Below are 14,279 nucleotides of genomic sequence, written 5' to 3' on the forward strand. Positions count from 1 at the left end.
CTGAGGGAGAATGAGGAAATGGTGGTGTAGAAAAAAAGAAAGTAAGGAAGACAAGACATGTAGAAAACATTGTGGTGTCAAAAGGTGGGGGAAGGATGACTTGTATGTCATTACAAAGAAGGGTGTCTGTGGCAGTGTGCACAGACCAGGTGTCCTCAGCTGCACACATGCAAAGGTTGCCCTTGGCAGCACACTGGTTGGAGAGAACTTTGAGGGGAAGATGAACATGACTGGCATGAATAATGAGAAGGTAATGGATGAGTATGTTTTGGATTTGCATCAGGATGAGGAGTTCAATGAGGATTTTGAGGATGTTGAAGGTACATGCTCATTAGATACAATTAGGGATCTGTTTGGAGGAGACATGTTTACTTCCTTGGATATAAATCATCCACCAAGTGATGATTGGGGGCCTATGGACCACATAGGATTTGAAAATCCTTGGATAGGGAGTTGCAGATAATGAAGAGTGCAGAATTCCCAAGGCCAGTCATAGATGAGCAGGTGTGCAATACACCAAATTTGTATCCGGAACTCATTATTTTTTTGTTCTACCTAGTCAGGGATCCGAAAAAAGGACTGGAACAGTGCTTGAAGATTTGCCAAGACAACATTTTGGATGCTATGGGTCTCTTGGCCAGGATATTAGATACACATTGAAGAGTCTGCAAAGGGCTTTGTGAACAACATATTTTTAATCCAGAAGAAGGATAAAGAATGGAAGCCAGTCATAAACCTCTGAGAACAGAACAGGTATTTGATATACAGACATTTCAAGACGGAGGTAATCCATTATCTCAGGGATTTGTTGATGGAGAAGGATTAGCTAGTAGAATTGGATCAAAAGGATGCCCATTTCACTGTACCAATGGAGAAGGAGTGTCGGAAATTTCTGCTGTTCCGATGGAGAAATATACTTTACCAGTTTCAGTGTCTTCCATTTGGCCTATCTTTGGTGCCTTGGTGTTTCAGCAAGGTGATGAGGGTGGTCATGTCATATTACCGTCAAAAGGAAATAAGCATGATTATTTCTGTACGCGACATTATTTTAATGTCACAGGGTCAGGGGGAACAGAAGAAGGAGTTTATGCAGGTGTTCATTAAGTTGAAGGGCTTAGGTGTTTTACTAAACAAAGAGAAAAATCTATTTTAGCACCATTTCAGAGGATGGAGGTCTGGGGTTTCCAGGTAGATACAGTGGGGAGTATGTTGCTGCTACCAGAGAAGAAAGTGAAGATGATAGAGAACGAGATCCATAAGAATCTGAGAAAGGAGTTTTTGACATTGATGGAATTGGCAAGGATAGTACGTTTACTGTCTTTTTCAATACAGCCCTTTTTTTCCAGGACCCAATCATTACCAAGCTTTTCAGAGGCTGAAGGGGGGGCGTTGAGGAAAGGCTTATGCTATGGAGACAGAATCTCATTGAGTGCGGAGGCAAAGGAGGAGTTATTATGGTGAATGAAGAATATGAAAACATGGAATGGGCGCACGATTTGTGGAAGTGCTCCAAATTATGTCTTAAAGACAGATGTAAGTTTGAGTGGATGGGGGGCACATTTAGGGCAACAACAGACAAGTGGAGTTTGGTCAAAGAAAGAGAAGTCAATACATATTGCTTGGAATTAACAGCAGGGTTGTATATAGTAAAGAGTTTCAGGAGATGTCTAAGAGGACAATCTATGTTAATGAGAATGAGAATGTGTCAGCAATGGCCTATATGAACAGTTTGGAGGGAACAACATCCCAAGGTTTGGCGAATTTGTGGAGGAGTTTTGGAATTTTTGCTTGGAAAACAGGATAGCAGTGAAGGCAGAATCCCTCTCAGGTGATTTAAATCTGATTGAAATTTGAGGCATTTGAGGGATTACAGCGATTGGAAGTTGAATCAGAATTGTTTTTGTAGGATAGACGAATTGTGAGGTCTGCTAGAGGTGGACCTGTTTGCAAGTTCATTGACTTAACAGATAGAGAATTATTTCAGCTGGAAGCCAGACCCTATGGCATCAGCGGTAGATGTATTCCAGCAGGTATGGAGAGAATGAAGAGACTATGCTTTTCCTCCATTCTCAATGATACAGAGAGTGCTCTTGAAGTTGAGGCAGGAGAGATGTCAGATAGTGTTGTTTACACTGTTCTGGTGTTGCAAGTCTGGTTCCCGTCAGTGATGGAGTTAGCATATGCAGAGCCTTTTTTGATACCAGCAAGATAAGGACTTCTAAGGATTGCAGAAGAAAAGGATAATCCCTTAGTTCAGAGAAAGTTGCTGAACCAACTTGTTTGGGGAGTATCAGGAGATCAAACGGTTTCAAGGGACTTTCGAGTAGGGCTGCACAGTTGCTGGAGGAGTCCTGGGCACTTGGAACTAGGAAAAGGTATAGAGGAATTTGGAGAATGTGGGATAGTTGGGGCATGGAGAGGAGTTTGAATCCGGTGGAAGCACCTGTAGTTCAGGTGATAAATATTTTAGTAGAGAAGTTTGAACAAGGATTAGGATATCGGACAATGAATTGCTAAAAGTCAGCAATTTCTGCAGTACATGTACATGCAGATGACAGAACGGAGGGCTGGAATGTTATGATGTGCAAAATTCTAAAGAGTATGAGGTTAAAAAGGCCTCCAAAAGCACCCTATAGTGTGTTGTTTGATAACAAGTTAATAGGCCCAGATGTCGAAAGAAGAAAATGATGATGGGTTTGGTGTTATCCTCAGCAGAATAACAAGCAAGAAGGATGCTTTTGAAGGCTTCTTGGCGGATAGGAAGACACAATAGAAAGGATGTTTCACAAGAGGAGGAATGTTCAGTAAAGGGGATATTTATGGATTGGGGGTTCTGGTTCTAGTGTTTTTCTATTGTTGTAAGGTTCTTTAAAGGTGTTGCAGGAGTAGCATTAAGGCCAACTTAGGTTATTATAACGTCCTACCAGGTCTGTCACTTGGTGGCTTAGCTGCCTCGTCACAACATCTCTGCCACTCACCTCAAGTGCCAGGAGCAGCCAGTTCGGTTGTGAGTGTTGCGGTTACTCTGCAGCTTGGCTATTGGGCTTCTCTTACAACACTGAGGTAGAAAGTTTAAAATGCATAACACAGAATATTTTCAGAGTGCATTGAATTCTGGGATTTGCCCAGGTTGCAAAGCAAATCCCAGAATTCTCTGCAAAGTAGTAGAACAGTAGCTGTACAGCACAAAATAAAAAACAGTGTCACATTATTCTGCTCACTATTATCTCTGTCTCAGCAATCATAAAGAAGTCCCAGATACTAAAAAAAAGTGTTTGAATCCAGCACCAGTACACACTGGCACAAATTAAGATATTGAGTCCCGTTCCTTTTGAATGTATTTATCTTTGACTATCAAAGTTTTTTAAATGTCACATTCAAGCTTAATATTGATGCATATATACTCACCATTATAGATTAATACTTTTTCTGTTCAATATCCTTAGACTACAGTTTTTCATAAATTGTGCATTCTTCAAAATGATTACTGGCCTAATGACAAACAAAATGGTAGACTCGAGGCAGAGGATTCAACTGACAAGAGACCGCATTTTATATAAAATATTTTATTCTCTTGAACATATCTATTTTAGTGAGCACTGGATTACAAAATCAAAGACAATGATTTTAATGTAATGTGAAATCAAAGTGCAATGTTGTCTCAATTTCATAGCATTTGCATAAAATCTTTAAAAAACATTATAAAGAATGAAGGTGCAGCCAGTTAGTTGAGAACTGTTTACGGGTGCTCTACCCGATAATTCAATATGGTCATGTAGTAGTTCCTTCTGTGGGACTCCTCAACCATAATATTGACATCTTTGCACCCAGCAGTGTTGAAAGACCCCTCCCAGTAGCCATCATCGCTTAGAGCCAGGGGACCTTTTTTCATGTCGTTAACAAACACAGTATTCACACCAGGAACTTTCAATTTGAAGTGCACATTGCGGTTAGCGGGCAGCACCCCAGCTGTTGGTTCAACCAGCTCATAGTGTCTCAACCAGGATGTGTAGTTCAAGGGGAACACAGGCCACTTCACGGCAGCATTGGTACAAGAGAGAAGGTAGTTAAGCGCATAGCTGTAGCTATTTCCCTTATCCATTTTAGATTTGCTAAATATCTGCAAGACAAACATTCCGGCTCGAGGGAGCTGAACCTTGAACAGAACTCGATTTTCATGCTGCCATGTGAATATGTGTTTTCTCTCAATATCTTCAGTCATTGTCATGTCATCGGTGTGCAGTGTGGCTAACACATCGAAGTCTTCTTTCAGCGTGAAGCTGACAGATGCACGCCCATCGCCGGTATGGATGATCGGATCAGGGTGAGAAGGTTGGAGGAAACCTTTCTCCTCAGTTTCCCAGCTTGGGCCCACAGGGTTCTTCAGCTCTTTAGGGATCTTCATCTTCTTGTCCACAGAGCTGCACTCCACAACGTATTCTAGTACAGATGCATATTGGTCACCAGAAGAGTTGAACGGCTTGGCAAATATCTTCAATCTGTGAGTCCCTATTTCCTGTGGATATACTTCAAGCTTCATCCCACCCTTTTTTTGGGTCATCAGGCCCCTTTGTTCAGTTTCATTTAAATTAAATGTGAAGAGAGTAGGGTAACGTCCTTCCACCGAGATCACTAATTTTCCATTAACTGTAAAAGATGATGAAAGGAATAAATTAGTGCCTGCCTTCATACAATTCATAACAATTACCTTCCCAATTCCATAATCTCACACACTGGACAGTACCTTAGGGATTTCTGATTATTATGTGATAACAAGAGGAGAGGTGTGGATCAGAGGCCAGAGCGGCTGACTACGGAGTCGGGGTTCACAGTTCGATCGCCTTCAGCAGCTCAGCTCAGCAGAATGCGACTCTGAGCAATAGCTCACTTAATCTCCCCGACACCCCTAGCGCCTCGAAACCCTTAAAGGAGTGATATATGTTTGCACTCTCCAAACTTATTATTATTTATTTGTATCTTTCTCTTGATACATTCTTATTCTATGGGATTTTTAGATTCCCTTGTCGGGGACGACTTCATAGCTTTTTAACCTTTAAACAAAAATTCTAAAAGCCCGTCTTTGAGTATCTTCTCTTCTATACAATGAAGTGTGAATCTTTGGTTTTGAGTTGTTAGTGGTTTTAGATTTTTGGGGATGGATTGCATCCTTATATTGAGTTGCTTTATGATTTGCTGGTTCCGATTCAGGTGATTTATACTGTTACTACTGCATCTCTGAGATTTAGCAGACAAGGACAGCTTTCATAATTTATGTTAGTAGGAGGATTTTAAGATGGCTGTTGCCATTCCTAATTTTCACACCATTCGTTGTAGAGTTTAACAGTTGATGAGTATATATATTTGAGGTGTGCAACATGGCAACCCAATTTCATGGGCGTGAATACCACTTATTTCCTTATTGACGATGACTCAACCCTACCAAATCTGACAATGGGACAGGGTTAGCAGTGTATACAGACACAAAACCATGCTTGTCTCAAGATAATTAAACCAGAACATTAAAGATAATGTGGGTAGATTGATATGGCTTCATTATAAGTATGATACTGAAACATACATTCGCCCCTTGTGAGGTTTGCAAGGTAAAAATTAACACTAGCTCACTTTATGGCAGCAAAGTTTTGGAGAGGTTGTGGAATTAGAAACACTGGATAATATGCAAATGTATTTGAGATGGGCACTCTAAGCCCTCCCAAGATGTGTACGAGGGACAATGTCTCAAAATGCAGGGCAAAGTTACAGCAGCCAAGAACTTAACTGAACCGGTATTAACAAAAGATATAACACAAACATCCAGACCATAGTTGACCACATTAAGTGAAGCAAATGGACTGTCAATGAAGCAATTAGGTCAACGATTATCTTATGACTAGCGAATAGTAGCTTTAATTGAGGAGATCAAACATCAACACATTCTGGCTGATAGGGCTAAAACAATAAAGTTGGTCTCCCTAAATCATTATATTCAATTTAACATCCAGGATTTATTTCGGATCAACCTATTTTAAACTTCCATCTATTGTTTCTATTGAAAAAATAACCAATTTAAATTCATGTATGTCACTATATGAAACTAGTGGGCTGAATTCAAGTTTGCTGAAATCTTTTTAAGTGAAGAAAATTATGAAACTGATCTAACAGGTAAGAATGTTTAAAAATCAGAAAATTGAATTTATAACCAGTCTAGTAGTCAACAGCTCAATTACTTCCACAATGGGATGTTTTTTTCTGGCTCCTGTGAGCAGCACGCCTCTGCACTGGGCTCTGCCATTATGACCTCACCGGAGAACACTTAGGCCCACATGCATCAAAACAAAAACCGGTCGCAAACGGGCAGATTCTCAGAATCTGACCCTTTGCTCCCGGTATTTTTGCATTTGGGATGCATCATCCCAAATGCAAAAATAGCAAAATAAGGAATCTCTAAATTGAGATTCCTTAAATTGCGATTGCATTTAAGGAATCTCAAATTGAGATTCCTTAAATGCAATGCATGAAAGTAAAAATATTAGCGATTTCGCTAATAGGGGGAGCAAATTACCATGAAGTTGAACTTCATGGTAATTTGCAAAAACATTGAAAAATGCACTTAAGTGCTTTTTTCAAAGTTCCATTTTACACACACACTTGCCCTTGGGGCATGTGTGTGTGCAAGATGTACTCATATGCAGATTTCAGGGGTGCAACAGGGTGTCCTTTTGACACCCTGGCACCCTTGAAATTGCATGAGCAATTTGCGATTCTCTAATTGAGAATGGCAAATTAAGAAAGTCTTCCCATTCAGTCCTATGGGCCTCTAGGCCCATAGGAATGAATGGGGAGGTAATTCCTTAATTGCAACTCGCAATTTGCAAGTAGCAATTAAGGAATGTTTAGGAATCGCTATTTTGTAAGCGATTTCTACATGCATAGCCTTTTGCTATTCCTTATTAGCGAATCCTTATTTTTCGCTAATAAGGAATCACAAATGGCATTGTTGATGCATGTGCCAGTTGGTCTTGGTTTTTAAAGTGTGCATTACCTTTGTATCTATGATTATTATCTGGTAATTTTCAACTAAAATCATTTTCACCAGCCCTTCACATGCAAGTTACATTTATGTGAAAAAAAAATACAATACAAATACCCTCTTACTTTGTGTAATCTGCCTCAGAGAGATACCTACCATGAAGGAATGGGAATTTTGTCAAAATGAAACAAAGAAGAATCGGGCCGCAAAGAAAGCATGAAGATGACAGAAAGCAGAGCTAGGTGGCTGAAACAGAATCCCAGCTTTTTGTGATGCCAAGGGAAGAGACATTCTTTAACCTAAGTATATTTAAAATTATTCAGGATTGAGATTAGAATGAGATTAGAACAGCAGCACTTCAACAAGGCCATCAGCTTTCTCGACTAAATGGGCTAGCATTGAAGTGACTGATGGCATTGAGCAGTAAGCTGAACGGCTTAGTTAGAGGTCAAAGATCAACATCTTCAAATGCATGTGGCAGTGGCAGCATACCTAAGGAGAAACTTTATTCATCTGTCAATGTCTGAATGACTGGTTGATCAAAGCTTCCACTTTCCAGAACAGTAAGCAGAAATTTCACAAAGGCTCCATCAGAAAAGTTCTAGGACAACATGTATCAACGTTTATAATAGCAATTACCTAAATCTGATTTTCCGGGAATCGCAATTAGGTAATCGCTATTACAAATGTATGAAACGCCAAGATTTTCATATAGCAATTTGCAGGGGCTCGCAAATTGACCTACCTCATTAATATTAATGAGGTATGTCACAATTTACAGCCCCCTAGGAATCGCTAAAAGAACGGGGATGGTGGTCTGCTGGGGTCAGCAGACCACCATGTACGTGATTACTTTTAAATAAAGCAATCTTTTTTTTTAAATGCAGCCCGTTTTCCTTGAAAGGAAAACGGGTTGCATTTAGAAAAAAAATGAATAGTTCACTTTTTTTTATTTTTTAAGAGCAGGCAGTGGTCCTTCGGACCAATGTTTGCTCTTAACAAAAGTCTTTGCATACATTCAAAAGGGGAAGGGGTCCCTTGGGGACCTCTTCCTGTTTGCAAATGGGTTTTGGTGGCAAAATGCGAATGTTTGTGACCGCATTCACGGTCACAAAACATTGATACATTCCGTTACGATTTGGTATTTGGAAGGGGCGCCCTAAACATGCCCCTTCCACATACCGAATCGCAACCCCATTTTGCTATTCGGTATCAGGTTACCGAATTGCAAAATAGGGTTTGATACATGTGAACAGCATTTTTTGCTTTTGCAAATGGGCCGAGAGAATTGGCCCATTTGCGAACGTAAAAATTCTTGCTACATGTGGCCCCTAGAGTTCTAGATCAACAATGCCAAGCATGCTCCCATTTCAAAACATTGTATTCACAATTTAGCCGTGATTCTAGACAATCACAAGGGGAAATGTTGAAATTAGAGGAGATACCTTCCTCTGTCTAACTAAAAAGTCTATTGTTTCAGGATATACGTCTCCCAACCTCGTTTCTGACAGCTTCACTATTGAGCTCCGGTATCATGCATTTCGGTCCCCCTCAAAGCTTTATCTGAACATGAAGTCTTTCCAGTAGTGTCTGAAGAAACAGAGGAAACTGTTTTAATGAAACTAAGAAAATAGAATGACTCTGTCCATGGCAGTTTTATATAAATTTTCTTAAGAGGGGAGTCCCATTCCTTTACCGTCTCAAGTTATTGGGACATGCACTTCATTGGTGCGATAGATAGCTCATATCGTCAAAAAAAATATCTGTTTCATATCAAGCTCAGAGCAGCATGCCTTGCCTTGAGAGCCTTCGTTCCAATGATCAAAACAAATTCCATTCTGTTCCAAACAGACAAAACACACCAATGTACAATTTGGACAAGGCAGCAGATGGAGAAACAAGGTCAACAACCCTGCTGTGAATGCAAAAAACATTTGGTGTTTGCTGATAGGCGGACTGATCTTCAAGAAGCAATATGACATATCTCAGCCCCAAGAGAAATATATGGCTATTGTTCCAAGATTCCTTTCCACTACAGTAAACACACTTATCAACACAACAGGCACAGGGGCATAGCCTGGAGCATTTGAGCGACTGTTCATGGTAAAACAAAGACACAAATACAACTTTAAACTCAAGAAAAAAGTCAGAATTAATGACTGACACTAAGAAATTTTGTCAGGGCCCAAAATAGAAACTATGTCTCTTGACTCTTTTTGGAGAGCTGAATTCCACAGAGCATATGCTCCTGAAGTCTGATGGAAAGAGGCCACTACAGATCCTAGGGTGGGAGGGTGCGAGATCTCAGAGCACAGAGAAATTGGTAGGGAGTTATAGAAGGCAAGGAAAACAACCCAGAGTCTAATCCAAAGCAGAGGTCTCAAGGAAGGTCAGGAGGAGGAGATCATGCAGAATTAACATTTACTGAAAACCTCAGTCTCATATTTGTTGCTAGAGTTGTTCATTTCTTAAATGAGTGTGGGGTCTTTTAACAGGTCATTCAAAAGCTATTCTCTCAAGTGTCCAAAAGGCTAATTATAGGATTTTGGGGTCTCTGATAAAGGTAAAATGGCTAATACTTTGTAAACTGGCAGTTTGTGTGCTACTAGTAGCCAGGCAATTCAAGAAGACACTTGATGAGTTGTCCTTGAAATATTAATTGGAAAAGAAGTCAAGCAGTCTGTTTTTAACAACTAATAGTAATTTTTATATATTTAATGGGAAGGTCCAGCAGAAGGGCAAAGCAGAGGCCCTGAAGATGTGCTCACCTCGTTTGGAAGGATATGTGTGTGTCTGTTTGATGACTTCATCACTCTAAGGGATGATGGGAGATTATGGTTGATGTGTTCTCCAACGTTCCGAAGTTCGTTGTTCAGGTCAGATAGAGTGTCAAACTCAGCTGGCCAGCTGGATAAAGGTTTGAATACAAACCAGTAGTGAAACGTTGTGGGATTTAGTACAACTGAGAACTAGACCAATAGAGGTCATCCAGGACTGCAGGAGGGTCGGGTAAGCTGAATTTTAAAATAAGCTGTGGGCAGAACCGTTTAACCTTATCAAGCACATGTGTCATAAATTGTAATTGGTTACAATCGAAAAAAGAACGAGAAATCTGCACCTCACAGGAAGATTTTCTATGTAAACAATTTTGGAAATTTAGATTTTAACTACTGAAATGGTCTGCCGGATCCCTAAACAGGTGGAAATATACCAACAGCTTTAACTTTTTTTCTTTATTTCATAGCTGTCAAAATTTACAAATAACACACAGAACATAGAATATACATAACAAACAATCACATAAGACTGTAAAAAAAGAACACACGCCCCGAAGTCAGTGTATGCAAGGTAATATATCATGGATATTATAACATTCGGAATACTTGAACACAGTCACCAGGGCTGCATTCATAAATACTCTTCACATACAGTGTAGCCTCAGGGTCAATAGTACATTCTCTGTTGCTCTTCATAAAGTGCAGTGTAACAGTGGGAGGGGAAGAGTGCGGCTTCCTCACTCTTCGCTGAGCAGATAAACACCTCCACAAGTGGTTTGACGCTAATGGTCATCACAATCGCAGCCCGATTTAACAGCCTTATATAATAAAACTTACACCTCTTGCATAAAGTACTGTAGATATCTCTGCCTTGATCAATCATAGGAGGCACACGTTAATAGAAAATTTTTCAAAAATGGAATTAAATGTCCTTTTTTTAGGGTATTGGGGGTCAAATGCACAAATAATCACCAAGCAAAACAAAGCCTCTTACATTGAATGATATTAAGCAATCGGTTTAAGATGTCCAATGTCACTGAAGAACCAGTATATTCTTGTGTTAAGCCACCACTATGAGTAGCAAGCCAAGCATTTTAGCATAATAAATTCTTGAAAGATTGATTGATCAAATTATGTTTAAATTGTAATACATAAAGTTGAAACTGGTAATTAAGATTTCACTACAGCTACACTATTAACTGTGAATTAAAAAAATAAACAGAAGAAGGCTAGGATTAAAAGTATTGTGGCAGCCTGACATTTAAGTCTTCCCAACACTAGTGCGCAGAGGAGTGGTTGCTTTGGTCTTTTGCGACCATCTGCTCCCATGCTGTGCTTTTACGGACTGCTATTGAACAATTTCCCAAACATTAATTTTAGGATTTATTAATAGCATCCATATAGTACATTTTGTTGAAGTAAATGTTATAGTGTTTTAAATAATGCTTAATATTGCAACATAAAACAGTGTAGTGTGTACATCTATGTACATGTAAAAGGGGTTTTGGAGGATAGAGTTACGTGGCGGCCAAGGTGACCACTTTCCAAGGAATTCCATGAACCGCCCTTCTTTCATGGTTCACGTGGTGGCTTTGGAAACCTGGTTTTCTTCATCAGTTGTTGATGAAGCCCCAAGAACCTGTGGAGTGAGACACTTCCCTCGGAAAACTGCAGAAGTGTAACTTGGTGTGCCATATTGATCTCTTATTCCCACTGGTGTATACAGGCTGGCACCTGCTGGCATGACTGGCTTTCGATGTGTTGACTAAGCCAGTGATACAGGCAAGCCATAAAACCCAGGGGGGACCGAGGAGGTGATTGTGAGCAGAGGTTTAAAATCCTTGGTGTAAAATAGAAGTGCGACACATTGAATGGGACCGACTCTCCACTTAAGTGTCTTGGCCACCTTAATGGTGGTGAAGAGAGTGTGTACTGTGAAGGAGAAACCAAGGATGAGAAGCGACTGGAAACAGCATGTCTAAGGATGATTTGCCAGGTGACAGCTGAATACTGGCTCCACTGTAAATGTTTTACTGCTTTCAGCATGTAGAGCATAGTGAGAAAAGTTCGGTGGGAGTATAGACAAAGTGGCAACGGACAACCTAAGAGCACCGCAAAAGGAAATAATGGCAGCCCTCAAGACCATTCTATACAAACCTGAGAAAGGGAACAAAGTATGAGCAGTAATGGATACATGGCTAGTTGACATGAAGAAAGCAGCCTCTGTGGTGGAATAAGGTATGGCAGCGTTAGACTTGTAGGTGCAGGCACCAGAGGGGCCAGTGGAATTGTTTGAAAGGGATATGTAACAGCAAGTGCATTTTTAGGCCAGGCTGTCAAGGAATTGACATTTTTGAGAGCCTTTCTAGATTTCCTGAGAAAAACAAAACTCTTCCAAGTATCCGAGGTGAAACTCTGCAAAGAATAAAATATGTTAAAGGAAAGTGGAGTCTGCTTTAGAGGCTCACAGAAAAGAGTAAAAACCCACAAGGGGTAAAATTCTCCTTTTGCACACTTGGTAGTTTTTGATTGAAGATGTAGATAGCATTGATCATAATGTCAAAAAACCAAACTTCTCTTGACATCAGAAAGGGGGAAAGAGCAATAGTTCCATTGAAAGATGATCCTCTAGAAATAATACAAGTTCTTGTGAGAAAGAATGTAACAAGGAGTGCTGAAATGTTAATTCACAAGATAGAAAACAGATCAAAAGTCTCAAAGACTGAAGGAAGTGGCATTGCGCATGATGAAGAATCAGGGAACGAGTTGTGTTGCGATGAATCTAAATCATGGATTAGGATATTCCCGTAATTCCAGTGCCTCCCAAAAATGGAAATTCATGGCATCCGCTCTCCCCAGAAGGAGAAGCCCAGGTTTGACATTGTGTGAATGTTGCAGCATTGCGGAACTCAACTTTTACCACCAGAACTCCATAATACTCACAACCAACGAGAAACCCCTGTGAGCTCAGAAATACCAGAACGGCTCTGGTGGTAAGAGAATCCCATTTCAGACAAGGCATGGTGTGTAGCAAATAACTGAACTGAAGCATGTGGTAGACTTTTTCCTCTTCTGAGGCTACATGACCCTGGGTAAGCTCCTTGTACAGTTCTGGACACAAATGATACACAGGGCTACTGGTGTTCTGGGGGAAGTGGAGATGCTAAGAAAATACTTGATAAGCTGCTAATATTTGGGCCATGGGGGTCGCCTGATGTTGTTCTGGAAAACCCAGTGTTGGAGTGAATGCTGAGTAGCTGACTTGTGAGAGATGTGACCCTGTAATTTGCTACAAAAGCTATACAGGCTTCCATTACAACACACATGGCAATAGCGCCATAAAATTTTAAATCTCCAAAACTGAGCATTATGAACCTATATTTTAAAAGGCTGAAACTCTTAACCAACACCTGCAACCTGATTGGAAGAGGGCTCTCCTTTTGCTGGATTTGTGTGCAAGTAATCAGATGGGCTGGATGCAGGTGTAGGAAAGTACTCCTTTTGGCATGGTTACCCCCACTTTTTGCCTGACTGATGAATCGTTGTCTGTCAATTGACTACTACCTTCTCACCCATGTAACACCCCTAAAACAAGTATTTAGAGGCACCCCTGAACCTTAATCCTCAGATTACCGACAACCTACGAAGGAGAGGGGAGAGAATCTAGTTTTAGGGCTAAAGGGGTGGACCTCGAAGCTTGGGAACCAGGTTCGTGTCTCAGTAGTGACGCTCAACATCCTGTGATTCTGGGCAAATCACTTAATCTCCCCGGGCCTAACAAAAAAATTTAATGTGTACATCTGTATTGAAACTGGAGCTCATATAAAACGCTCTGATACCTGATATCTTCAGGTCAAGATCGCACTATATAAAACTAAAAACAAAAAAAATGGACAAAATAGAGCAGAGCAGCAGCGAAGACTGATGACACCAACTGACTTGGCTCCAGCCGTACCGGCCTGTCTGTAGCCCTCAAAGACCCAGCTACCTAAAGAGTGACTCGTACCACAGCCCAGCAACCTCCAGAAGCCTGAGAGGACTGCCTGCCTTCTAAAAAGACTCCAGTGGACAGCAGACCTGTCCAGAAGAAAACCTCAAAGTCGACCACCTCCGCGCCCGACACCCACAGCCAGAGTCCTCGAGGCCCACTAGTTCAGAAAAGGTTCCACAGCAATCCTGAGCAAGAGTCTCTTATGGGTTGACCCTGCCAGACTCCACGTCGACACCTGCAGCCTCTGCACGATGACCCTCCCCCCAACTGTGACTGCTCCGGTAAGCTGATTTCTGATGCCAAAGGACAACCCTGCACCCGAGCCCCTGGGCCTTGGCAAGATCTACTGATGGTGTCCTGACACCCCAGCACATCCCAGCTTACCTGTGCAGCTGTAGGTTTCCATTGATCGGCCTCCTGGCCTGAGACTGCAGCCTGTTTCCACGTTCGAGATTGCCCATTTGTTTGCATTGGGTGCCCA

At 41.0% G+C, this 14,279-nt stretch overlaps 1 protein-coding gene across 3 annotated transcripts in view; it reads right to left on the minus strand.

The window, feature by feature from the left end:
- Positions 1 to 3,550: 3,550 nt before the first annotated feature.
- Positions 3,551 to 14,279, minus strand: part of LOC146785337 (kyphoscoliosis peptidase-like) — a 372,020-nt gene continuing 361,291 nt past the window's right edge. For all 3 annotated transcript variants that reach the window (XM_085634318.1, XM_085634315.1, XM_085634317.1), the window contains exon 15: positions 3,551 to 4,647. In XM_085634318.1, coding sequence (XP_085490444.1) covers positions 3,740 to 4,647 — 908 coding nt within the window. In that variant the 3' untranslated portion in view covers positions 3,551 to 3,739. The remainder of the gene's footprint in view (positions 4,648 to 14,279) is intronic.

Source organism: Triturus cristatus, chromosome 11 (assembly GCF_964204655.1).
Source record: "Triturus cristatus chromosome 11, aTriCri1.1, whole genome shotgun sequence".
NCBI classification, from domain to species: domain Eukaryota; kingdom Metazoa; phylum Chordata; class Amphibia; order Caudata; family Salamandridae; genus Triturus; species Triturus cristatus.